We start from the raw sequence: 25,631 nt of genomic DNA, 5'->3' as shown, positions 1-25,631 counted from the left end.
ATAAAAAGGAAATTTTGAGGAGGTAAGTTTCTTTAGTAAAAACTTGCTGGAGTAGAAGACCATCTGCCACTTTCTAGGTCTCACTAAAAAATTTTCTGAACTCAACACAACAAGCTCTTAATTGCAATGCTGCTCATTAGTCCTGTAGGACAAAGAGGACCAATCTTTGCACCTGGGTTGGGAGAGGGGCAGATTTGAATTTACAAGCAAGCCAAGTGTTTGCCAAGCAAATACAGTTCCTCTGAGAGGATAAGATCCTCACAGAAGGGCTGGTTGGCACGAGGTCACTATCAAATTCAAGAGCATTATCTGTGCAACACAGTACACACAAAAGCACTGCACTCACAGCCTTTGGGTACTGCGCTGTTAGGTTTTATTTGTTCTTCATGAGACCCAAAATACAGTGTAAAAGGAACGCCATCATTCAAGATCTCTCCACAAAGGATGGTAAACTGGTGTGGCACTCCCGATAGCTAGATTCTTTCCATACTATATTGTCTGAACATTCACAAGCCAGTTACTGATTTGTCTTTCTTCCTTGGGAGAGGAGGAGAGATAAACAGCTTTCTTACAAGGTAAAGCAATCTGGAAATTTAGGAAATGGGTCCAAGTGGCTTGCATTCCCTAGACAAAAACAAAACCTAAAGTAATCTTAAAAGAATTTCCTATACTGGGCTGGCAAGATGGCCTGCTGCCAAGCCTGATGACATCCTCTGAACACACATGATGGAAAGAGAAAACTGACAAGTTTTCCTCTGACTTCCATACCCATGCTGTGGCATACGTATACACCTTTGTGTGTGCATGTGTGCATGAACACACACAAGCAAACACACAAATAAATAGAATAAAAGATGTGGCTCAGTGGTAGAACATCTAACATGTACAAGGTTCTGGGTTAACTCCCAACAAGACAGACACAGAGACAGACAGACAGACAAGACACACCACACACATACACACACACACACACACACACACACACACACACACACACACACACACACACACACCTTTCTTATACCTCAGGAAGACTGAAAAGTTCTCTAAACAAATCTCAGGTCTAGCTGGGTATGGTAGTGGAAACCTATAGTCCTTACACTCAGGCTAGGAAAGGAGGATCAAGAGTCTGAATCTAGCCTAAGCCACAGAACATGGACCCATCTTAAAATCATCAACATCATCTTTGTCATCTCCATCATCCAATGGTCTTAATTAGGATCTATAACCTCAAAATACCAGATTTCTACCAAGACACTGATGGGTCTGGAGAAAGCCCAGAGATGTTTGTAAGACTGACCCAGTTTCTCCTGGGAATCATGTCAGTGACCTAGCAATAAAATAATGTTAGTGACCTAACCTGGTCCACGAAGGAAGAAGCCCAGAATATCACAAAAGACTTTTAACAGCATTCCTAAGTGTGTCCACCAATAGTGACTGCTCTGTTATCCAGACCTTCAAGAAATAGAAAGCTAAATGACCACTGCTTTTAAATTTTATTGTGAAACTCTTCTCCACGAGCATTGTGGATCCCACAAAAGTGAGAAAAGTGAGAGTGTTACTAGACTGACCATTAGCTGCACTTCTGTACAGGGGCTTTCTTCCAAGAACAGCAGGCTCATCCAAAAACAAGTCAAAAGTTAGCTGAGCAAACAGCTACAATCCCAGTACCAAGAGGAGTCTGAAGAAGGAGGCCAGATGTGAATTTAAGACTAGTCTGGGCTACGGTGTAAGATCTTTAAAAGAAAAGAAAACAAAGGAGAGGCAGGAAAGGAGAGAAACAAGAAATGAGAAGGAAGCCTACAGGTCTGGCTGTAGCAGAACATTCCAGAGGACCTGGAACAACAAGACAAAAAACAAAAGGCTTCCAAATTAGTGGCCTTGTAATTACGGCAACTCCATGGCAATCAGCAACCCAGAAAGGTTTTTGGTCCAGGGCAGCAGGACACTTCTCCAATAAACACCACCCCAAACAGCAGCCTAACCTATCTACGGAGGTCTGAATAAGAACGGTCCCCATAGGCTCAAAAATTTGAACACTTGGTCACTAGGGGGTAGAACTCTTTGAAAGGATTACAAGAAATGTGACCTTGTTGGAGTCGACGTGGCCTTGTTGGAGGAAGAATGTCACTGGGGGTGGGCTCTGAGGTTTTAAAAATTCCATGCTAGGCCCAGTTTTCTTTCTCCCTGCCTACAGATCAGGATGTAGCCCTTAACTACTGCCTCAGCACCTGCCTGCATGCCACCATGTTCACCACTATGATAATAATGGACTAAACCTCTGAAACTATAAGCAAGGACCCAATTCACCGCTTTCTTTTATAAGAGTTGCCTTGGCCATAGTATCTCTTCACAGCAATATAGAGACTAAGACATTGTCCAAGTGACCCTAGGCTCTTCTCCCAGACATTCCTTACTGTGCCTCGTTACCAGAGTCAACTCACTGGACAGAAACAACTCAATACTCAACTAAAGTGTTAAATTATGCAGCTTGCTTCTAATGAAGACTAACTTGCATTTCCTGAGGCACCTAAGCCACATCTTCTAATAGGTACTTTGCATTTTGTCTTGGACTCAGAAGGGGGGTAACCCTCAAAGTGCCCAACTTATCTGAAGTACTCAAAGGTTTGTGGGCCACATGTAATACTGACATTGTTAGAATAGAAAACATTAAAATAGATCCTACTTAGCTCCTTCCCAAATCGTGACAATACTTATTAAAGCCCACGGTTTTGTGATGATAAAGACTTAGTAGGTAAGATTATATTGGGGTTTGAATTAAGGTCATGTGAAGATATGATGAATTTATGAAATGGGTATAGAACATCTGACAATATTTCTCAAGAAGGGAATCTTGAATGAAGACAAATGTAAGAAAGTGATGGAAGATGCCATTCTATAAATATGTTTCTTTTATTGGTTAATGAATAAAGCATTGTTGGCCAATAGGGAAGCAAGATAGGTGGGACTAGGAGAGGTGGAGGATTCTGGGACGAAATCAAGATGTGATCTCAAGAGGAGAGGATGCGTGAGTCTGAAGTTCTCGGTAAGATAAGTCCATGTACAAATACATTTATTAGTAATTATGGGCTAATAATTAAGACAGAGCAAGCCAATAAAAAGCTCTAGACATTGGCCAACAGCATTATAACTAATACAGTGTCTCTGTGTGTTATTTGGGGCTGCCGCGGAAGTGGGACCAGGCTGGTGGGGGAAGTGCTCATAACAAGAAGGGATGCAGGAATACCTGCAATCTCCCTCAATTTTTAAAGGACAGTTAGGGTAATGGTGTTCCCATACTTCAGATATTTTTCTGAAGACAAATAGCATTACCAACTGCCTGAACAAACTGCCTACGAAACAGGCTTCTCTGCTAATTCTATAACTCATTACTCTGTTATGAAAGGAGCTGTAATAATAGAAAACAAGCTTGTTGTTCAACTTGCACTAAAGTGCTGGGCTGCCTTGAGTTCCCTAGTTTTCTGTTTCAGTCCTTCCAGAATTAATCAGTAGAGACAACTTGGCCAGCCTCTCATGAGATTAATTACTCAGTGTGCAACCTTTAACAACCCCCATCATTACTTGTATGTACAAAAGACTCAGACATATAATGGACCCCAAAGAAACAGGGATTTCTCTGTACATCTCATGCTGGGAGAAGGAAAGGCACCAGCTAGAGGGGAGAAATTGGTCTCTCCATAAAAATATTTCACAAGTTCTAACAACTTGTCAGACCATCTCACAGGGTAAAACCTAAGCCCAGACGGTGAGGGGCCACACCTTAACTGAATTGCTTGGATGTGTATATCCTTGCATCCCAGTTAAAACTTTGGTCTCGATCCTGAACTGAAGACAGACTTGGGGGAAGAGATGCTGGATCCATGTCCCTCTTCTCAATGTAGCCACACTAAATAAATTCTTCCACTTTTAATTAACTTACTGAGGATAGGTGGCTGGACCTGACTTGGGGCCCAATATAGCCCTAACCTCCAAGTTCAGTGACATTATTTATTATCTTTAGAGAAGGGAGGACCATAGAAAGAAAGACATGGCAGATGAGGACAGGCTCAGGTCCCACAGATGTTCAGCAAGCATGACTATCAAGGACACTGAATGCAGAAGAACAAAGAATATCCACTGACTCAGTGCTTTTGCAGTAACTGTAGATACTTCATTCTTCATAAGGCTTGGTCACATGTCACATACAGAGTGACTTGTTGAAAGGGGGATATAGCTCAGTGGCACTATTTTCATGTTCTATCCACTGAGTTAGCTGGACAAGTCATATTATTTTCAGATGATTAAGTAAGTAGATTAATATGCTTTCTTTTGGATTGTGTTGTATTATAAACATTAATGAATTGAGAAAAATACATTTTGGAATTTAGCATAGTGAACATTGAAACTAAAAATAGCATGGAACTCAAAAGCTAGTAGTTCCAAAGGGTAAAGGGCTATTTAATATTTTTTTTCCCCCTTCAGGACTAAGCTGAGTGTAAAGTTAAAAAAAAAAATAATAATAAAGTGTTAATAAACACATCTGTAAAATGACATAAGAAGTGTATTATAGAAATCAAATAAGTCAGATTCATAAATACAAACATACAGGATAGAGCCAGTGGACAAACACAAACACAATGACCCTAAGGGGAAGCACTCTTTAGATACCAACCTGCCTGCTCCTAGGACAATACATGATAATAAGTTAACATAAAATATTGACCCTAAGGGGAAGCACTCTTTAGATACCAACCTGCCTGCTCCTAGGACAATACATGATAATAAGTTAACATAAAATATTACACTCAAAAGTCTAACTTGTAAAATCAACTGACTTTTCTCCACTGAAAATGTTGAGGAACATTTTTCAAAGCTATGATTAGTGGTCTTTTTAATATAAAGAAGAACCATGTTTGTGAAAACCAATGGCTGACTGCAGTGGTGTGGAGAAGTTAGAATTAATTAGCGAGATCCAGAGCCTAACTACCTCATCTTGAACTAGTTTTAGTTCCCTGAATGGCCTCTCTGCCAATCCCTGTGTGTGAATTAGCATCCTGTGACTAAAAGAAAAGATTAAAAAAAAAAAAAAAAAGCTTTTGGAATCTATTAAATTAGCAGCTCCCTAGCTTCCACCAACCCAAACCTAAGTATGTCATCAGATGGCATCTGAGTGAGGCCTATAGGAGAAAGTCCCCAATCTTGTTGTGACTGCCTTGACTTACGGCTCTCTTTGTTCTGCTATTATACAACTCCACAAAACTGCTTCCTCAGGGGAACATGAAGGCTAGGGTAACTATACCCCATATTTCTCAGGCTCCAGAATGAACAATCTCTTATCTCCTTTGAGGTGAGGGATATTTCTTTTTCTTTTGCAAAGACAAGACAAAATTAGACAAGAGCCCCTTGCTGTGGCAGGTGTACAGACCTACTTGTTCGAGGAAGGCTCTCACCACACCTTTCTCAGTAAGGACCACCAACATTCATCTCCACCTACCCAGTGGCTTGGAGTCATCTGAAAACATGTCCCCTTACAGCACAGTGGATTGGTGGCTGATGGACCAGAAGGTAGAATGATACTGAGAAAAGATGATTCATTCCCAAAGTAAGGTAAATTCTCTCAGGAGTATCTTAGAAGCTTCAATGGCAATTTATTTTACACACAGAACCTATCCAACAAGACACTCTGACACTATTTATACAACAAAAGCCCTTGAGAAATAGATAATTCATTGTTAAAAAAAAAAAACTGTGTCACATTACTAGTAATATAGATTAACTTTATATATCTCTATCTTTTGGGTAAACTCAGATTAAAAGTAATAAGATGATATGACCCTAGATTCATAGGCATTTAAAGATGAAAAGAATCTGAGAGATATACTAAAAAGGATGGGCTGGAATTTTAAAAAGTGCTCCAAAAAAGACAATGAAGGTCTAAGGAATGGGCTTGTTAGTGACAGTAATAAGCTATACATGTACTATCTTCCAGCAAAATGCCTAAGAAAAATCACTTCCAAATCTGTTTTACATGAAACTTTGCTTCATGTGAAAAGCTATGCTTGGGGACTAATGGAAAGCTGAGAGAAGCTGGGTAATACGGGGAAAAATTCTTCAATGGACTCTTACTGTATATACTATACATTACACGAGGTACATCTTGTGTATTCTACGCACAGACAACTAGCCAGCAACAGAGACTTGTAATCCTCAACATGAGAAAACAGGGCTTGTTGACAAAAAGCCACATGGTATGAAGTGATAAGACAAAGGATAAAACCCAGAGCTCTTACACTGCTAATATTCAGTCTTTGGTACCAGGTTTAGCTCTACTAGAAAGTTACCTGACAGATCACTAATTCTACTGGAGATCAGAGTCATGGACAGGAAACTCACTTAGAGCAACCTTAAACCTTTTGCCAGCATCTGTTCTGTGTTGGAAGACTGTTAAATTAAGCTGAAAACCACAATCAATAAAACAAGTATGGCGGTTCCTCAGGAAAATGGGAATTAATTTACCACAGGACCCGGCAATACCCCTTCTGGGCATATACCCAAATGATCCACATCCATGCAACAAAGACATCTGTTCAATTATGTTCATAGCAGCATTATTTGTAATAGCAAGAACCTGGAAGCAACCTAGATGCCCCTCAATTGAAGAATGGATAAAGAAGATCTACACAATGGAATACTACTCTGTCGAAAAAAAAAAATAATGGAATCTTGAAATTTGCAGGCAAGTGGATGGCACTTGAAGAAACCATCCTGAATGAGGTAACCCAGTTACAAAAAGTACATGGTATGTACTCACTCATATATGGATTTTAGACCTAGAGCAAAGGATCACCGGCCTATAATTCACACCACCAGAGGAACTAGGATACAAGGTGTATTCTAAGAGATTCATATAAAGTCCCTCACAGAAGTGGGAAGGGACAATTCACCCAGAGCACAGAGCAGTGAATGGAGAGGGAAGTAGGAGAAAGCTAGGGAGAGGAGAGGAAAACACGTGTGACTAGGAAGATTGAGTCTGGTTAGGAATAGAAGACAGGAGAGAGAAAGAGACAGAGACAGAGACAGAGAGAGAGAGAGAGAGAGAGAGAGAGAGAGAGAGAGAGAGAGAGAGAGAGAGAGAACATAAAAGAGGGAGCCAATATTGGTTTGAAAAGAAAACTGAACCTAAAGAAAGGTCTAGAGACCTACAAGACTGCTATCAACTAATAATCTGAGCATCTGTGAAAAGGCTACCATAAATGCCCTTCCCATATAGTGAGATCAACAACTAACTTATCCATGGAGCCCTCATTTAATACCTGTTGGAAACAGAAGCAAACACCCACAACTAAGCACTGAGTCGAACTAGAATCCAGATGCAGACGGAGAGGACAAGACCAGGTTGCAGAAACACATAGAGACAGCTGACCTGAACAAGGAGGAGCTAACGGGCCCCCAGACTGATAGCTGGGAAGCCAGCATGGGACTGACTCAGACCTCCTGAATATGGGTCTCATCCAGAAGGACTGAGCAGTCTAAGGGACCTCAGACAGTGGAACCAGGATGTATCCCTGGTGTACAAAAGGACTTTGCAAACACATCCCCCATGGAGGGATATTGCCTTAACCTAGAGACAGGAGAGAAGTCCTAGTCCCTACTTCAAATGACCTGACAAATGACCTGACAGATCTACATGACGCCACCTGGATGGCATTGCCCTACTTGTGGAATTGGGGTGGGGGGTGGGTGGAAGGGGAGGGTGGTCAGGGTGCATGTGAGGGGGCAGAGAGAGTAAAAGGGAGGGAGGAAGGTAGGGAGGGAGGGAAGGGAGGAATAGGGAACTGGGATCAACATGTAAAATAATAAATAAAATTGCAAAAAGAAAAAGAAAGAAAGAAAGAAAGAATGAAAAGAAAGAAAACCTAACATAAGGCAGTATGGACTTACTAAGAAGGCATTCTGATTGCCATGCAGTTGACTGGCTAAACATACTTACTATAAAAACACTAAAACAATTTCTAGCATCTATGTATTACTGGCATTTTTAAATTAAAATATTTAACTGGTTAGCCAGATTCCTAAAGAAGGAAGTACCCAACCCTCCCATTTTTACCAAATCAATGGCCTATCATTTCAGCATTCTAGACTTGCCTTCCCATTAGAAATTACATATCCTTCAAGTCTGGTGTACTTGTGGTTGAGACAAAGGGCAGAGAAGAGAATGAAACGGAAAAAGCAAAACTTTCAAGGCCTCTACACTCAAACATACTCCTGGGCCAAGTGTCTCTCCTCCTAAAAGTCTGTTTTTCCATATGACCATCAGCCCTTGCACCAGTCAGTGCCCCGAGAAAAGTTCATTTTCTTCATAATCCAAGCACCCAAACCAGACCACAGATGGCTCCGCGAGCAGACATGAAGATGTGACCAGTTTACTGTCTGCACCATCCTGGCTCTACAATCCATGGTAAATCACTTCATCTCCTCCAGACTCACTTTTCCCCTTGGTAAAGAGCATGCACCTACTCTCCAAACTGATGAGAAATCTTAATCATACTTACATTTTAGAAAAATGAGTCATCATAACAGTAATATCATCAGAGTAGAGAAAACAACCAAAGTGACCAAAGTCTGAGCTCAAAGGGGCCCCAATGAAGACACAAAAGCAGACAGGGTAAGGAAGTCTTAGTCTGGACTGAGAACTGGATAGAGCTGATACAAGAGGAGAAAGGGATTACCGAGACCCCCTAGGACTGTGGGATGCATAATTCTGTAGAAGGCGGAGTCTGACTGGAAACATTCAAACTTTGTAGTGGAAGAGAACTTGGGGATTGGTGATCTTCAGATGTATGCTGGGATTCAAAGTACGAGTTTCTAAAAGTTACAAAGATGCCCATGTGTATGGTGGATGAGCAAGGTTATGAAAAACCTTCTAGGGAGGGCACAGGAACAGGAAGTGGCAGCAACCACTATCACAATCTACCAACGATGGAGCACTTATAAGGAAACTAAGACCTACAACTGGAAAAAAAAAAAAAAAAATGTAGTTTAGCAGTGCTGGAGAATTCAAAACAGACCAATTTCAGATGGCCAGGTAATTAAGAATTAGATTTAGTTACCTAAAATGTTAAAGAAAAAAAAGAAAGAAAGAAAACGTTTAAGTACACCCTAGATTTATTCTCTGACACAGTATTTATACACTCTCCACTAAGAAATATTTTAACTATCATATGTCAAGCACCTTATTCACCCATTAGTTATTTTTCAAGAGGCATATTAGTAGTATATCAGGTAAAACAATATTTTACCTTTCCTTTAACTAGTTTGGTATTTATCTTTAAGGAGATTTTCCAAGTTTCATTAATCCATGTAAAAGCATGAGTAACCCCCCAAATTTCCAACTTTCTGAAATAATTTTTGAGAGCTACTTATCATTTCTATTTTCTCTTCTTAAATAACATGTTATTTTATGACATATTTCTTAATCAATATAAGGGCAAGAGAACTGTCATACACAAAACATGATGTGAAACTTCAAGAGAAAGAAAATGATGCTCAATTAAGGAGAAATGTCCCTCTGTGGAAGCAAGTACCATAAATGGATTCATGTCTTTTGAAATAGTGACAGTAACATTTTCCCAAGCCAGAACTAAAGACTAGAAAGAGTAGAGGTAAGCAGAAAAGAGATCCATTTCTTAACCACAGAAAATCTGAGCCATTATTGCCATGCTTGAGACAATGAGGAACTAGTCTAGAGCAAAAGGGAGGGACAATCAGTTTTCTTGTTCCCTTTATAGTCATTTTCTGTCACTAATGCTGGAGCAGCAAGGCAGATGCAAACACACAGACACACACCATACTAATAGCTCTGGAACTCGCTTTGTAGACCAGGCTGGCCTTGAACTCAGAGATCTGTCTGCCCCTGCCTCTTGAGTACTGGGATTAAAGGCATGTATCACCAACACCACTGACTTTAATTTTCTTTTTCATTCTCACAAACCTACCTAGTATTAGGACACTGGGTCTGTATAATCCTAGATCTTCATATTGCAACCTTCAAGTTCAGGACTCAGCTCTATATATCTTCTTAGGTCTTCCCTGACACCTGAAGAAGTCTACTCACCCCTTTCTTACTGCTGTATCATCATTTCATTACATAGAGCTTAGTCTACTGCTTAGACTATCATTTTATGTGCATTTGCCTATGTTTCTCATTTCCATGACTAACATTGTAACTGTTGGTTAAAGTAAAGCATGTATGTGGTTTTAAGTCCTGTATTTTGGCTCATATGTAAATATTCATTCACTTCTTTATAAGAAATCTATGTACAACTGGTTACAAAAAAATTTGCAGGACAGCCTTAAGTTAGACTTGTAGGGCTAAATAATTACATTCCCAGCCACTGCACACCTGAGAGTATGATTTCCTGTCTGCCCAAAACCATATTCTATCCAGACCTCACTGAGTACTATTTGTCAAGGCAATTCCTGTTTATGTTCATAAAAACTTTAAGCAGGACTAGATGGATAGTTCAGTCCCATAAAAGCATGAGGACCTGATTTGAGCCCCAGAACCCATGCAAAAGGTAAGGCATGTACCTTAACCCTATAACTAAGGAAGTAGAGACAGCAGAATCACTGGGGCTCGCTGGCCAGTGAGCCTAGCCTAATCAGTAAAGCTTCAGGCCAAATGAAAGACCCTGTCCCAAAATATATAAATACATAAAAGCTAAAGTGAATGGCAACTAAGGAACAACATCTGGTGTTGAACACTGGTCTCCACATGCAGAGTTTGTGTGCACCTCCACGAACAGTCACAAACACAGACACAAAAAGATACCAGTAATATTATTATACATGCAATATTGTTCAAACACAGTTGGTATTTCCCTCTATAATCACACAGCTTCTTATCTGTGACTTTCATCAGATAACTAAATAAGCATATCATATTTTAAAGACTTATTTATAAATGTGTATTGTTTTGTTTACACATGTTTATACATTGTGTTCTTATTTGGTGCTCACAGAAGTCAGAAGATGCTGTCAGATTCCTTGGAAATGGAGTTATAGACAGTCGTGAACCTCCAAGTGGGTGCTGAGAAACTGAATCCAAACCCTCTGTTAAGCAGCTAGTGTTCTTAGCCACTCAACCATCTCTCCAGCCCCAAGAAAAATATTCTTAAGCACCCCCTAAACACACTGGTTAAAATCATGCATTCAAAGTTTTTATCAAGGTAAGTGAGCTCTCAGGATCAAAAAATAGTTTCCTATAGCTACACTTCCCTCTACCACCATGAGAATCATAGCCATTTTAAACCACAGTAAACACTGGGCATGGTTCACGCTCCTGCTTTGGCAAGAATAGAAACCCATTCTGTATTGAGAAGGCCAAAACATGACAAAATATCACACATCCTTTCGCAGCTACATAGGCTCTGATCCAACATCTGGGACTGATTCAATTTGTTCTGACTCAAAAGCCAATACAAAAGGACAAGTTTGTAGAGAAGTAGGAGGTAAAATCCTGGCTTTGATGAAGGCCCTAAGTAGCTAAATGGTTGTATGTAATTCAGCCTGCCATTCAGCTCCAGTGGCTGCTACCCTGCCCACCTGGGGTTACAGTGCAAATGAATCACTAAATGAGAAGGTACACAGGAGTCACTGAAACAAAGCACAAGTATGAGAAACCACTGTTCTCCCTGCTCCCAACCCTATTCAGCTGTCTGGACTACACTTTCAGGAAATGTGTAAGTCATAGGCCAGGCCAACCTGGAACAAGACAGTCATGAATTTATGCCAACAAAACAACCATAAACTCACAAAAGCTGAGATTTTTGTTTTGTTTTGATTTTGGTAACTCAAATGTGTGTGTTTCAAGCATGGATTCTGTAGACATCATTCTGTCACAGTATTACGTGTAAGCACATCCCTGCAGTTACACAAATACTTTTTTGTTTATAGCCCACCATATCCATATACATGCCATTCATCCAACATCTTGTATATAACCTCTTTTTAGCGCAAGAAAAGTAAAATCACTTGTTTATGTAAACATTCTGTTAAAGGGGCAGGTTTATTTATTAAGAACTCTTTGAGAACCAGAGAGTTAAGCTTTCATGCCATGGTGTATGTACATGTGCTGGTTTACTGGCGTGCACATGCCTGTGAAGATAAGATGATACTGTTGTTGGTTTTCTTTTTACTCTTTTTGGGGGTCCACCACCCAGCACCCAAATAAATCACTCAGAGGCTTATTCTTACTTATGAATGCCCGGCCTTAGACTGGCTTGTTTCTAGCAAGTTTTCTTTAATTTATTCCAAAATTATACCTTTTGCCTCTGGGTTTTTATCATTCATTCATTCATTCATTCCTCTCCCTCTCTCTTCATCCCCCCCTCTTCTTTCCTACTCCGTTGCTGGTTGTGTAGCTGGGTGACTGGCCCCTGTGCTCTCCTTTCCTCCTCCTTTTCTTGTTCTACATCTCTCTTCCTAGATTTCTCCTATTTATTCTCTCTGCCTGCCAGCTCCGCCTATCCTTTCTCCAGCCTCATTATTGGCCATTCAGCTCTTTATTAGGCACATCAGATGTTTTGGACAGGCAGAGTAACACAGCTTCACAGAGTTAAACAAATGCAACATAAAAGAATGCAACACATCTTTGCATCATTAAACAAATGTTCCATAGCATAAATGAATGCAACACATCTTAAAATAATATTCCATAACAGTTAACTTCAGATCTTGTTCATCAGGTACCATTCAGTTTCTCTCTGTCTTTCTCTGGAAGCAGGGTCTCACACTGGCCTGGAGCTCATAAAGCAGGCTTGGCTGGCTGGCTGGCCAGCAAGCTTCAAGGATCCCCCATTTTGGTTTGTTTTTTATTTGTTTTTTCAGTGCTTCAAGCATGTGCTACCCAGTCTGGCTTTTTATGTGGGTTGAGGGAATAGAATTCAGGTCAGCATGCTTGGAAGACAAACACCCACTGAGCCCTCTCCCCCAGCCCCAAGCTCATTCTTGATTTCAATATTTTAGATTTTGCAGTGTTATACAGAATACTAAGGTGTCTGTTTTAATATGTATTATATGCAAATTGGTTCTATAAGGGAGAAAGTTGTGAAACACTGAGTCAAACAAATACCTTTCCTCCAGGAATTCTCAAAGCCTTTAATACTCTGACATGTAAAGCAAGTAACTGTTCCCATAATGTATTTGATCATGGAATGTTTGATCAGTAACTACTCATGTAAAACACTTCTGGGGATGCTGTAGCTAGTAAGAAACTTGTAAACCTGATTTGTGGATTTATAGTACAGGTATATTTCTTAAGTCAAACAGCACTTGTGAGGGTTTATTTATAATGCAAATTGGTCCCCAGCTGCAACTCACTCCACCTTTCTGTCCAGCTTTTTACAAGCAACCACATTCAATTCTGTTATTTCTAGTACTGGCTTATTTATAAATCATATGTCAAAATTGAAGTTCTTTTTTTCCTATTTTAAACATTTCCCATTTCCTGTTGTACGACATGAAAATTCATTCTGAGATTCCCCTCCTACCCTTTGACACAACCATGTTTTCTTGTGCCCAGCTCCCCAAAAAGCTGTATCATGATCTTGCAAGGGTCATATTTTGTGAATGTTGTTTATAACTGAGCCATGCTGTCTTAAGCGCTGTCGGTTTTCCCTTGAGTTAACATTTGCCTTGTTCTTACTTTCTTGGGAAAAACAAAACCAACCAACAAGTCTATCTGAACTGATTTATCATCAACTTCTCAGGTACAACTTATAAAACTCTACTTAACAGTCAAGCTTATCTACCTACTCATTCCATTGCTGCTTGAAACACTGCTCTTGGCGTCTGTTAGATTCACTTGGCAATGTTCTCCAGGGTTCTGGTCACCATCACCCTAGATTCCCCCTGAAATGGATGCTGCATGCTCCTGCAAGGTAGGCTCCCTGTGTATGAACTATCCTCCAGTAGTTTCTTGACAAAGCATACATGTGAGCTAACCTGAAGCTCTTCTGAACTTAGAAATGATTTTATTTCCTCATCTTGATAAATATATTGCTAAGTAAATAACCGTATTCTAAGAAGAAATAATTTTTCTTTCGTCCTCCCCCCCCCTCCCGCCCAGTATAAGCTTTAAAGGAAAGGTCTTTCCCACGCTGCATTCAGTCCAGTAGAGCCCAGCTTCTGGTGCTCTTGCTCACAGTCCTCAGTGGAGACTTCCAGCTTCACCACTCAGCACATTCTCCAGGGCTCTGGTTCCCTTGTCAGCACTCATCATGTTCTGAGGCACAATCTTCTCTTGTACAAATGCACAGGGACCAAGAGCTTGGGCAGCACCTCTGAACAGTACAGATGAGAAGGGGCAGTCCCTCACAGCGGGGCTGCCTGGCAATCACTGCCATAAGTGGATATGAATCAAACAGTCCCAGCTTTGCATCAATTGTCTTTGCAAGTCCAAAAATAATTTAGTTGCAGTGTTTTACTATCTGTACCCCTGACACTGTGCATAGTGAAGCTCACAAAAATATCCGTCAACAGTGGACCTTTCCCACTCACTATGCAGGGTACTTGTTGGGTCCTGCAAACTCAAGCATCAAACTTCTCCACTTATCAAAGTCCCTGCTCTCAGCTCCCTGCTCTCAGCACTGGTGCTGCAGGAGCCTTTCCAGAGTTCACGCTTCATGTCTGCTCTCTTTGCAGGCATGCAGTCTCACCCTTGTTAGACTGTTCTGTGAGCAATCATCACTGTTTCTTGCACTCCTAGAACACTGATGTTTCTATGCCTACTGCTGTTCCTCTTTTACCTTCTTGCTCTTCTGAGCTCAAAACTTACTTAAAACTTTAGTTAAAACTCTAGATTTGTCTGAATAAGCTTGTTCAAGTCTAGACAGACTGTACCAAGATTATTTACACTGTAACACATTATTAATTGCTCATATAGTAACCAGGCTGATTTGCCTCTGAAAAGTTTCTTTTGAAAGAGATGTTCATTTGCAAGTTTCAGGAAGGCTACATTTTGTATAAGCAGATAAAACATGAAAGTCTCATAGGATTTCTCCTGCTCACATTTAAAGATGCAAGGTAACTAGAATTCAGAACTTCCTTTTTTTTTTTAAGTTAAGCAAGTTTGCTCTTACTTGGCTCTTGGAAATAAAACTCTCTTTTCTTCAATAACCCTGCCATAAATTCTCATTACCTCCAAGAATACTAGTGATTTGCAAAAGGTTAAACAGGTAGAAAAAGAGAAGAAAATCAAGGTTAGGTATCTAAAGACATTCCCAGTAACTCAAATTGTACTTTACCTATCTGAGACAGAGGCTCCTATACCCCAGTTGGCCTTGAGCTTCCAATCCTCTTGCCTTTGCTTACTGAGCTCCACTATGTACCACGGAATCTGACCCAACTGCATTTCTGTTATAACTAAATTAAATCAGTAGTAATCACTTCAGAATAAAAAATATGACTCCAATTAAATAATATATCAAGTGCTAGTATTAAAATGCTTTGGCTTTTCTCAATATTGTATATAGATGTCTTGAGTATTAACAAATATCTAGATCTACATACACACATACATATATTTTTTTTTTCTGCCCCACAGAGGAAGTCTTTAAAAGTTTAACCAAAGTCAGCCAGATGTTGGTGGTGCATGCCTTTAATCCTGGCACTCGGGAGGCAGAGGCGGGCTGATCTTTGTGAGTTCAAAACCAGCCTGGTCTACAAAGTGAGCTTCAGGACAGGGTCCAAAGCTACAGAGTAACCCTGTCTCGGGGAGTGGGGGGGGGGGTGAGGGGTGATGTGGGGTTGGGGGTGAGGGGGACAAAGGGGGAAGAGTATAACTAAAGTCTTGGTTAATTTAAAATTTTTACCCAATTCTTAGGCTTACTGCCATGCCAATATAATTGTTTCCTCGAGAAACACAGCTTTTAAATGTAGCCTATCAAAGCCTATGCAATGTTTGCCTGTACATTTCAGGCTATGATTATGAGCTGGTGTCTTCAATCAGCAGACACCATCTCTTCTCTTTTCCTTTCCTTCTGAGACAGGGTTTCTCTGTGGAGTCCTGGCCATCCTGGAACTTGCTCTGTAGACCGGGTTGTCCTCCAACCCATGAGATCTGCCTGCTTCTGCCTCCCAAATTACAGGATTAAAGCAAACAATGCCTGGCACACATCATCTTTTTTTTTTTTTTAAACATTATAGAGTAATCAGTATTATTAAAAATCTATCATATCTAAACTCATTAACAATGTTATTCTTAGAAGTCTTTAAAATACTAATCAAACAGACTTTGATGATCTCTCATCGAAGGTCTCACCCTCTCTGGGGAGTGGATGGGGGATAGGATGGGGGGGTCATGGGGGCATGGGAGGATGGGAGGGAGAGGGAACTGGGATTGATATGTAAAATGAGATTGTTTCTAGTTTAAATAAAAATTTATATAAAAATGAAAGTACTAGTCAATAAGATTTTAGACTAAGCCAAACTTTACATGAGATCAAAGTCTAAAGTAAATGGCTGGTGCCCAAGGACACAGGAATTAACAAACTAGGAAGGAGTTAGAGGTTTTTGACTAAGCTTTATCTCTAAAAAGAGACACTCTCTGACATTTCAACACCATGAAAGACATTAAGAATGACTCAGTACATCAGACTTTTCCACTTTCATTTCATGGCATAAATCACTATGCATTAAGTAAACGTTATCTTGGTCACTGGTAAGGAGCATGATGAGTCACATTTCACAGCTCCAGGTGGCAGGCTTCCTTTTCTATCTAATCATTTAACTTGTTCAAGACTGAAAGGGTTTCATCTCTCTCTCTTTTTTTTAACAGTCAAATTTCAACCAGTATTGAGAGGACAAAGTCACAATATTCATATAATTCTTGTATCCAAGCGGCTAAAAACAGTGGTAATAATGAAAACATGGAATGCCAATCTATTTATAGTTGCACACCTTATATAGGTGGGATAAAAACACAAGGACCCCTGGGCAGCACAGCAGAGCTGACCCTGTTGGTGGGGTGTGGATGAGACAGCCCTGAAGGCCTGAGGGCCAGGAGAAGCTGGCTCCACCCCCCTCATCTGCATTGAGGTGGAAAGGAAGAGAGTGGCAGTCTACAGTGGACCCTGCCCCTCTCCAGCAGGCCCTGCACCTTGCCTGGGCAGGACAGTAGCAGTAGCGCTGCCCTGTTGGGGAGCAGGGGAGGCAGGTGAATCATTTTGCCTGAGAGATCTAGCACCACCCCTCATCTGCAGTACACGGGTGAGGGAGAGAGGCACCATCTCCTTACAGCCTGTGGCAGGTGGGAGAGCTGACCCTGAGGTCATGAGAGTGAAGAGCACTGGCCCTGCCTTTAACCAGCTATAGCACTCAGGAGAGTGGCCCCTGCCCCTCACCTTGGCAACACAGTAGAGCTGACCCTGGTGGTGTAGGTGTGAGTGAGCTGGCTCTGAGGCATGAGAGCAGAACCAGCCCCACCCCTTGCTGCTTACTGGATAGGGTGAGCTAATCCAGGTGGTGCTGGAGAGCTCATTCTGCTGGTGATGATGGGGCAGAGCTGGCTAGATGACCAACCCAGCAACCACCTATGCCCAGAACCAAGGCTATGAGCTGACCAGCCCAACATCTACCCCATCTATAATCTGCTGGAGCATGTGAAGAACAGACCCAAAGCTGTAGGATCTCCATAGCACAGGGCTTCAACAGGACATCCAAGAAGAGTCCTAGTGAAGGCCCAGTGTCAATAGTATAGCACAAAACAGGAGTCAGACCCATTGCAATGAACACTTGCAAGTAAATAGTGTGGACTAAAGGGTACACTGTGTACACTGGGCCACACTTGAGATTTTTCTTTCTTTTAAATTTTATTTTATCTTGGGGTGTGGGTAAGTTACAAGGGCAGTGGGCAGATATGAAGAGACAGGGAGATAAATAGGATCCAGATGCACGATGTGAAATCCACAAAGAATCAGTAAAAAGTTAAATAAACAAATAACTCATAATGACCAAAAGCAAGCTGGGGAGGAAAGAGTTTACCTGGGCTTGTAGTCTATTGTGAAGAGAAGTCAGGCAGGAACTAAAACAGTGGTCATGGAGGAACCTGGCTTGTTCCCCTATGCCTGCCTCTGCCTGCCTTCTTATATACCCTAGGATCACCTGCCCAGTAGTGGCACCAACCAGCACTCATTAATCAGGAAGATGCCCCACAGTCTTGTGCATAGGCCAATCTGATGTTTACATTTTCCCAATTGAGGTTCCTTCTTCTGAGATGACCCTAGCTTGTGTCAACTTGACAAAAAATAAATAAAACTCACCCGCACACTCTAAGCCAGTGCCAGCTAACACCATCAGGACACTTACCAGGTGCCAGATACTATTCCAGCACTTGGCTAATACAATACTAAAATAATCCTGAAAGACACTAATATTAGCCCATTTTATTAATGAAAAGATCATTCTCTGAAGTCATACAACTAGTATCCAAACTAAAATTTCAAAGTTGCAAAGCTTTCTACCATATTTCTTGAAACTCTGGTTATACCATACGAACATACTTCTTCCCACCAGAGTATTTACCTACTATCAATTGTTAAATCAAACACTAGCCTATCTGCTTCTCACTCTTGTACCTTCCTGTCACATATCAGTCTGGAAATCCCCTAAGTCATATATGGCTATCTACTTATGACATTCTGATGAGTTAGACAACATTCTCAATGCTATCACCCATACTCTGATGCCCTTCAAAGGCCAAATGAAGTTTATAAAAGCTACTTCCACATGGAATTAATGCATGTAGTATGTGAACAGTAAGACATATGTCTCCCTAAGCCCCTTTTCACGGACAGTCTGCACACCCTGTTCTACAGACCCTCAGACATGCACATTAGCACTGGGGAGCTGACTGGCAACACCACTGTGGTGAACTTGGAACAGTCCAGGAATTTCAATACTAAACTCTTAAAGCTGATCAACACTTGAGACACATCCATACAGATACATGGGTGAACGGGTAGCTTTAGCCACTCTCAACATTCAAGAAAACTTTAAGAGCAATGTGAGAACCCACCACTTCCTCAAGACAGATGTCTCTCTCTGCCTCCCCTCCCTTCCCTTCCCCTTCCTCCTCTTCTTCGTTTTGTTTTTTTGTTTGACAGTGAGTGAGACAGAGTTTCTCTGTGTAACAGTCCAGGCTAGCCTCGAAATCACTGAGATCCACCTGCCTCTGCTTCCCAAGTGCTAGGATATAAAGAGTGTGTCACCACTGCCCAACCTTGCAGTTAGAGTTGTCAAGATTGATGTATTATCATCCCCACTAGAAACCAGTGTCATTGAGGCTAAAGAGATGAATTTGCAATCCTGCACCTAGTACGTGATGACAGTTAAGAGTCGAGCCTATCGAGCCCTTTTCCAAAGCCTGGGCTCACATTCCCTCCACTCTGATTGTGCTATTACAGGGGAAAGAGTGAGCTACTCAGTCACCTGCCACTGCAACACAGCGGGCCAGAACTAAATCTGTGGGCAATGTTGCCCTCTGGCCCCTTCTCCCTTCAGAGTAGAGCATTCATGCTTTATCCTGCCCTTAGCTTCTGGCAACTCATCACTAAGTGGCAACATACTGTGACTTAAAAATTAAACAGGCAAATATTGGAAGGCTTATTAATGAATTCTACAGACTGAACCCTTTATCTTTACCAATGCAAACATAAGAAGAATAGCGTGGGGGAAGGGAGATGATGGCTGAATGGGTAAAAGCATTTGCCTGATAACCTGAGCTTGATTCCCTAAGACCTAGGTGATAGGATAGAGAATCATATATCTCTCTCTCTCTCCTCCTCCTCCTCCTCCTTCTTCTTCTCCTTCTGTCCCTCCCTCCCTCTCTCTCTCTCTCACACACACAACACAATGCAAATTTTTTTTTTAAGAACAGCATGTAAATCCATATGGAACACTGAGTTTACACTGTCATGGCCCAAGTTTCTAACTCACCTCTTACTTTTCTTATAGTTTTCCAGGTGTTGGGATTGTGCATGTTTGTGTCTCTCTAATTCACATTGCCCACACAAATCCTCCAGATGCAGCAGGTGGCTTTCTACCTCTTCAAAACTGGTCTCCAAATGAGCTGAAAATATACAACATAAAAAGAAACAAATGTCAAATCCAAATTACTGCCCAAAAAAGACAAAATTTTAAAATTGCTTGGTAGTTAAGAACACATGCAGCTCTTACAGAGGATCCAGCATATGTATTAGTAGGCTTGCAACTGCCTGTAACTGCAACCCCAAGGGATCCAACTTCCTCTCCTGTCCTCCACATGCATACCTACACTAGTATGTACACACCAAACACACACATACACGAAAAAAAAAAAAAAAAAAGTTTAAGCTATTGAGATTGCTTTGTATTTCTGTGGTATTTCTTATTAAACTTTATTTCAGCAAAATTAAATGAATCATCAACATTAAAGCACACTTTAATAAGTATATTTCAAATATTTCCCAAGACATGCATGTTCAAAATTCGTTAAATACTTATTACTAGAATGGTGGCTATGGACTATCCCAATTCATCTGATGTTAAATCCAGTGACCCAGGTATATACCACAAATGAACCTTGTTTGTTTGTTTGTTTGTTTGTTTGTTTGAGAAAGGATCCCACTGTGTCTCTCTGGCTTCCCAGGAACTCCCTCTGCAGACCAGGCTGGCCTCAAACTCACAGAGATGTGCCTGCCTTTTCCTCCTAAGCACTGGTACTAAAGGCATGTGCCCAGCAAATAAACAGCATATACCATGTCACTGTAATTTAGTATTTATAACTCATAAGTCATTTTTAAGATCTCTTTGCCCTCTGGTACATCATGACATAAACCTCTGCATAAAAAATACTACAATTCCTCACTCAATTCCTCAGTCAATGGTGGGGAGTGGGGCACTCACTTCTTGCTAGTTGACTAGTCTTTCACTAGTCTGTCTGAAGATCACAAGCCTTTATACTTCACTGGAACATGAAAAGCATTTAGTCAAATCATTCATACAAAATATTGAAGACCACAGGTTTGAGATGCTTTGAAATATAAGAGCACTGGTTGCTGTTCCAAAAAACCCAGGTTCAATTCCCAGCACCTGCATGGCAGCTGACAATCATGGTAGCTCTAGTCCTAGGGGATCTAACACCTTCTTCTGGTGTCCTTCTGTGCTGGATGCACATGGCAGAGACACACATACAGGGAAAAACACTCATGTGAGTATGTGTGTGCACACACTATATATACAGTATTGTGTGTACATATATAGAATATAAACACATACATAAATTATATACGCACACAATAAAAACAAAAATATTAATATCCCTTTGAAAACTATTCATGGGCAGAGTCTTGATAAACTAATTCCAAGTCCTGCCCAAAGGCAGAGAAACAGGGGTGTAGTCCCAAACTGAGTCACTGTCATACTACAATTGGAAAGCTGAGAAAAGCCAAAGAACTCATTTCACAGCTACAGACAGAGACCTGCATGTTTTCTCTGACAAGAGAAAGGTGTTAGAGGTCAAATATTTTTAGAAATCACGGCGTGTAAAAGACAGTCCTTATGCTCAAGAAGACCATGGCAGAAAGAAGCGGTTGCCTGAGAGGATGAGGCATGAGGGGGACGGAGGGAGCAGCATCTAACACAGTGAGGATGGGAAGGAAAGTTCCAGAAGGGACATCCCAGTAAGGACATGAGTAGCCCATATTTTTCAAGAGATATTAAGTTTAGAAATAAAGCCTAGAGTATAATTTATAGGAATATGAGTTTGTGAGAGGGAAAAAAAATGGAAATGTTAACCACTTTGATTTATTGATCTTATTTACATTTTGACTATTACAGGTCAACATAAGTACTCATTTTAAATAATTTTTAGTTGCATTTTCAATGCTGCTGTGTCACACTACTGCAGGGGAGACATGAACAAATGTCTACTCATCCCATATAGGAAATCAATGACAGGCTAAAGTAAGGATACCACCAAAGTCCAACTTAATGAGAACCAATGAGTTTTATTGGGTTACTCATTGGAGTATGGGTTGAAGGGTTACTAACAGGAGCAGAAATGGCTCAAAGACAACTGTATCACCAAAGCCCATTCCAGCATGGGTTGGAGCTCACAAAGCTGGAGCCCTGGGCACACTGCAGCTTGAAGATAGAAACAGGTTAGACGGCATCTTTCTTGGATAGCTTGTCTGGTTGTTCAGGCAGCTCAGCTGAGTTCCATCTCTGCCAAAGGTGTGGCTGCTCTGAAATCGTCCTGCCTTACTTCTTATACACATTTGGGGAAGGAAAAGTCTAACTTATCAGTTTTGGGAACTTCACAAGGCCTTTGAGTTGTTACTCCCTGAGCTTAAAGAACCTTTCCAGAAGGATGAGATGTTTCAGGGACCCCTGTCTTAAGCAACTTCCCACCTAGATGGAGGCTTATGGTGGAAGAGGTAGATTTGGTTACAACAAACCTCACAAAATAAGACAGAGAGGAGAGGGTTACTTTGGCTCCCTACTTAAGAAGCTGGGCCAGTACCACGCGCACGCGCGCGCACACACACACACACACACACACACACACACGTGTCAAGGTGGGAGCTTGTGGTGGGTCACACCTCAGGAGATCAAAAAGAAGAGTAACCCTTAAAGGCCACTCCCAGAGGACTAGTTTACCACTTACGTGCCAAGTCCCAAAGGTTCCATAACCTCCCAAAACAGCCACCAATCCAGAAACCAAATGCTCAAACACATGAACCTATGGGAAACATGTCACACTTATGCCAAAATTTTCTCTGAGGAACACTGAAAATGTTCCAGAAGGCAAAGCAGAGCTAGTTGTACAATATGACTCAGACCCACTATTTAAGCATAACACATTCCTCCATTTATCTGCTAGATTTTCATAGACACTCTAAACCACCTTTCAGAGCATCTAGGTTAGAGGTAAATTCCTCAGATTCCAATTTGCAAATTTGGTTAAGATGCAAATTTCTGCATGTTTTTAATTGATCTTTAAGTCAAGAATCTACTAAATCAGAAGCAATCACATTTTCTAATGCCTAAATTTTGTCTCTTCTAAACATCTAAGCTTATAAAAACAATCCTTTTTAATTTGGCAGGGTCAAAGGTTTACAAATGTAAGTAGAGAACAAACTTTAGAGACTTTAGGTTCTGCCTTTCTTTCTTTCTTTCTTTCTTTTCTTTTCTTCCTTCCTTCCTTCCTTTCTTTCTTTTTTTTTTTTGAGACAAAGTTTCTCTATGTATTTCTGTCTGTCCTGGAACTCCCTCTGTAGACAAAGCTGTCGTTGAACTCAGAGGTCGGCCCTCCTCTGTCTCCAGAGTGCTCAGACTAAAGGCACACACAGAAAACTTTGAGAAAGGCTGATAATATCACTGTTCATAATAATTTGACTCTGTCAAGGGCAATATAAAGCCACCAAAAACAAGCTTCAAAAATCTAAACTCTAATCAATGAATAATTATAGCTATGTTTTTTAAAGTTACAAATAGTGTTCAAAGGAAAAAGACAAAATGTTATATTAATCATGATTTCCACTACTACTATAAAAGAACAGTCTTAGTGTCACACAAAGAAACATATCAACAAGTGAAAGTAACCTTGCAAGGCAACTTCCTTTTGTAAGAAGGGTGTGCCATGACCTAAACTAGGCTAGCAAGCACACACCACGATGGAAGTTCCTTAGTTCCTAGTCAAACACTGGTGGTGTCTCATTCTGATAGCATCAGTGGAAGCTCTACCCCAATCTAATGTGATAAGCTAATTCCTAATTAGCTTGAAAGAGGAGGATACCAAAGTCAAGTCTGAGGAAATTCCAGGGGTGGGAAAACAAGCACATACAATGTTTCACAAAATGGGGAGGTGCTGTGGAACAATCTTTTACACTGTAGATATGTATTGCTTTCATTATTAATAAAAAGCTGATTAACCAAAAGCTGGGCAGGAAGAGATTGGGTGAGACAGCCTGACACAGACAGAATGCTGGCAAGAAGGGGGGCAGAGTCTCGAGTATCTCCAGCAGACACAGAGAGAAAAAGATGGGCATGCTGTACTCAGAAAAGGTACCAAGCTATGTGGCAAAGCATAGGTAAGAAACATGGGTTAATTTAAATGTAAGAGTTAGGTAGTAACAAACCTGAGCTACTGGCTGAGCATTTATAATTAATAGTAAGACTCTGAGTGGTTATTTGAGAGCAGCTGCTAGAACAGGAAAACTCTGCCTACAATACTGACCCTTTGTATGTTAACGTAATACCTTATAGTAAATCTAATGAATTCAATAAAGTTCTGGTGATTTTATTATTCTACAACATAAAATTGGGAAAAACTCTATGATTCATGTTCATCTAATATTAAGAATTTATGCCAAATTTTATAAAAAGAGTAACTTAAAGATGAACAGAGGACTTAGGAAACATTAAGCAACATGATGCTAGTCACATCAAACTTGGCCAAACAATCCTAAATTGAAGCAGAAAAAGCAATGGGGATTTCCCATTTCAACTCTTCATTTTGTTTTTTTATTGTGGTAGCCTCATGCTGCCCAGCCTGGCTTTGTTTTCACTAAGCAGTCCAGGGTGATCTTGAACACCTGATCCTCTGCTCTATGTCTCAAGTGCTAGAATTACAAGCAGGTGCCACCATACCCAACTCTTAAAAAATTTAAAATTAGTAATAAGCTATAGGAAAAATATATTAAGTTTTTACCTCTTAAATTATCATAAGAATATACATGATATTATGTTCCAAATACTTACTTAAAATTGGTAGAAATTTTACCCTAACACAACCTGCTCATTTCCTGTTACAAAACCAGATGCACAGATAAGTAAAGTTATAACTAACTTAGAATACATGTACATAAAACACTGGCAGGCCTCCATAGACCCAAATTCATCCTTGAAAGGAACTCAAGCCTCACTAGTCTGCTCACTATAACAGCATGTCTCTGTAAGTGACTGGTGGAGAAGACGGGGGATTTTACTGTGAAAGCCATTTGGGAATGCCTGACAGCTGTGCAAGAAAGAGCTCCACAGATCTTGGTGAGAAGATCATCCCAGAGCGAGAGCAATTCAGCTTGGAATTTTCCTTGGTGCCGTTTGTTTCAAGTAGATATAATCTGTAGTACAGCAGTGATCCATGAAGGGTGAAGTAGCATACTGAGATTATTTCACATTTAACGAGTTTCTAATCAAAATAATTAGCCTCACAGAACAAAGATATCTCCTTTGTCTGTAAACCCACAAGCCATAGAGGCCAGACACTAAAAGATGAAAGACTTTTCAAATGCTCGTGCCACACTTTTATGTACTGAGGCAATAAGGCAATGACAATATGTTAATAAGGAATCTTTAAAGGGTACATTAACTTGCAAAAGCCATTATGGAACAAATAAGATCCTTGTAGTAGACTAAGGATGTGTCGAGAGAATTAGTGTACCATGTGCTAGTACTAATCTTGGAAAGTAACTTGGACAAGATGATCTACTTTGTGAAACACAGCTATGAAAACCCCTGCTAGATGTCTTCATATTCTGCACAGAGAAAACAATAGTAATATATCAGGCTAGGACCTATCAAAAACAACA

At 40.6% G+C, this 25,631-nt stretch overlaps 1 protein-coding gene across 1 annotated transcript in view; it reads right to left on the bottom strand.

Annotated features, from left to right (window-relative positions):
* The window catches only part of Dtnbp1 (dystrobrevin binding protein 1), a 103,855-nt gene that overhangs the window by 52,198 nt on the left and 26,026 nt on the right, over nt 1–25,631 (bottom strand). Inside the window, exon 6 of the mRNA XM_051194357.1 lies at nt 19,996–20,128. Coding sequence (XP_051050314.1) covers nt 19,996–20,128 — 133 coding nt within the window. The remainder of the gene's footprint in view (nt 1–19,995; nt 20,129–25,631) is intronic.

Source organism: Phodopus roborovskii, unplaced genomic scaffold (genome assembly GCF_943737965.1).
Source record: "Phodopus roborovskii unplaced genomic scaffold, PHOROB, whole genome shotgun sequence".
Lineage (NCBI taxonomy): Eukaryota > Metazoa > Chordata > Mammalia > Rodentia > Cricetidae > Phodopus > Phodopus roborovskii.
This window is presented reverse-complemented; position numbering and strand designations above follow the sequence as displayed.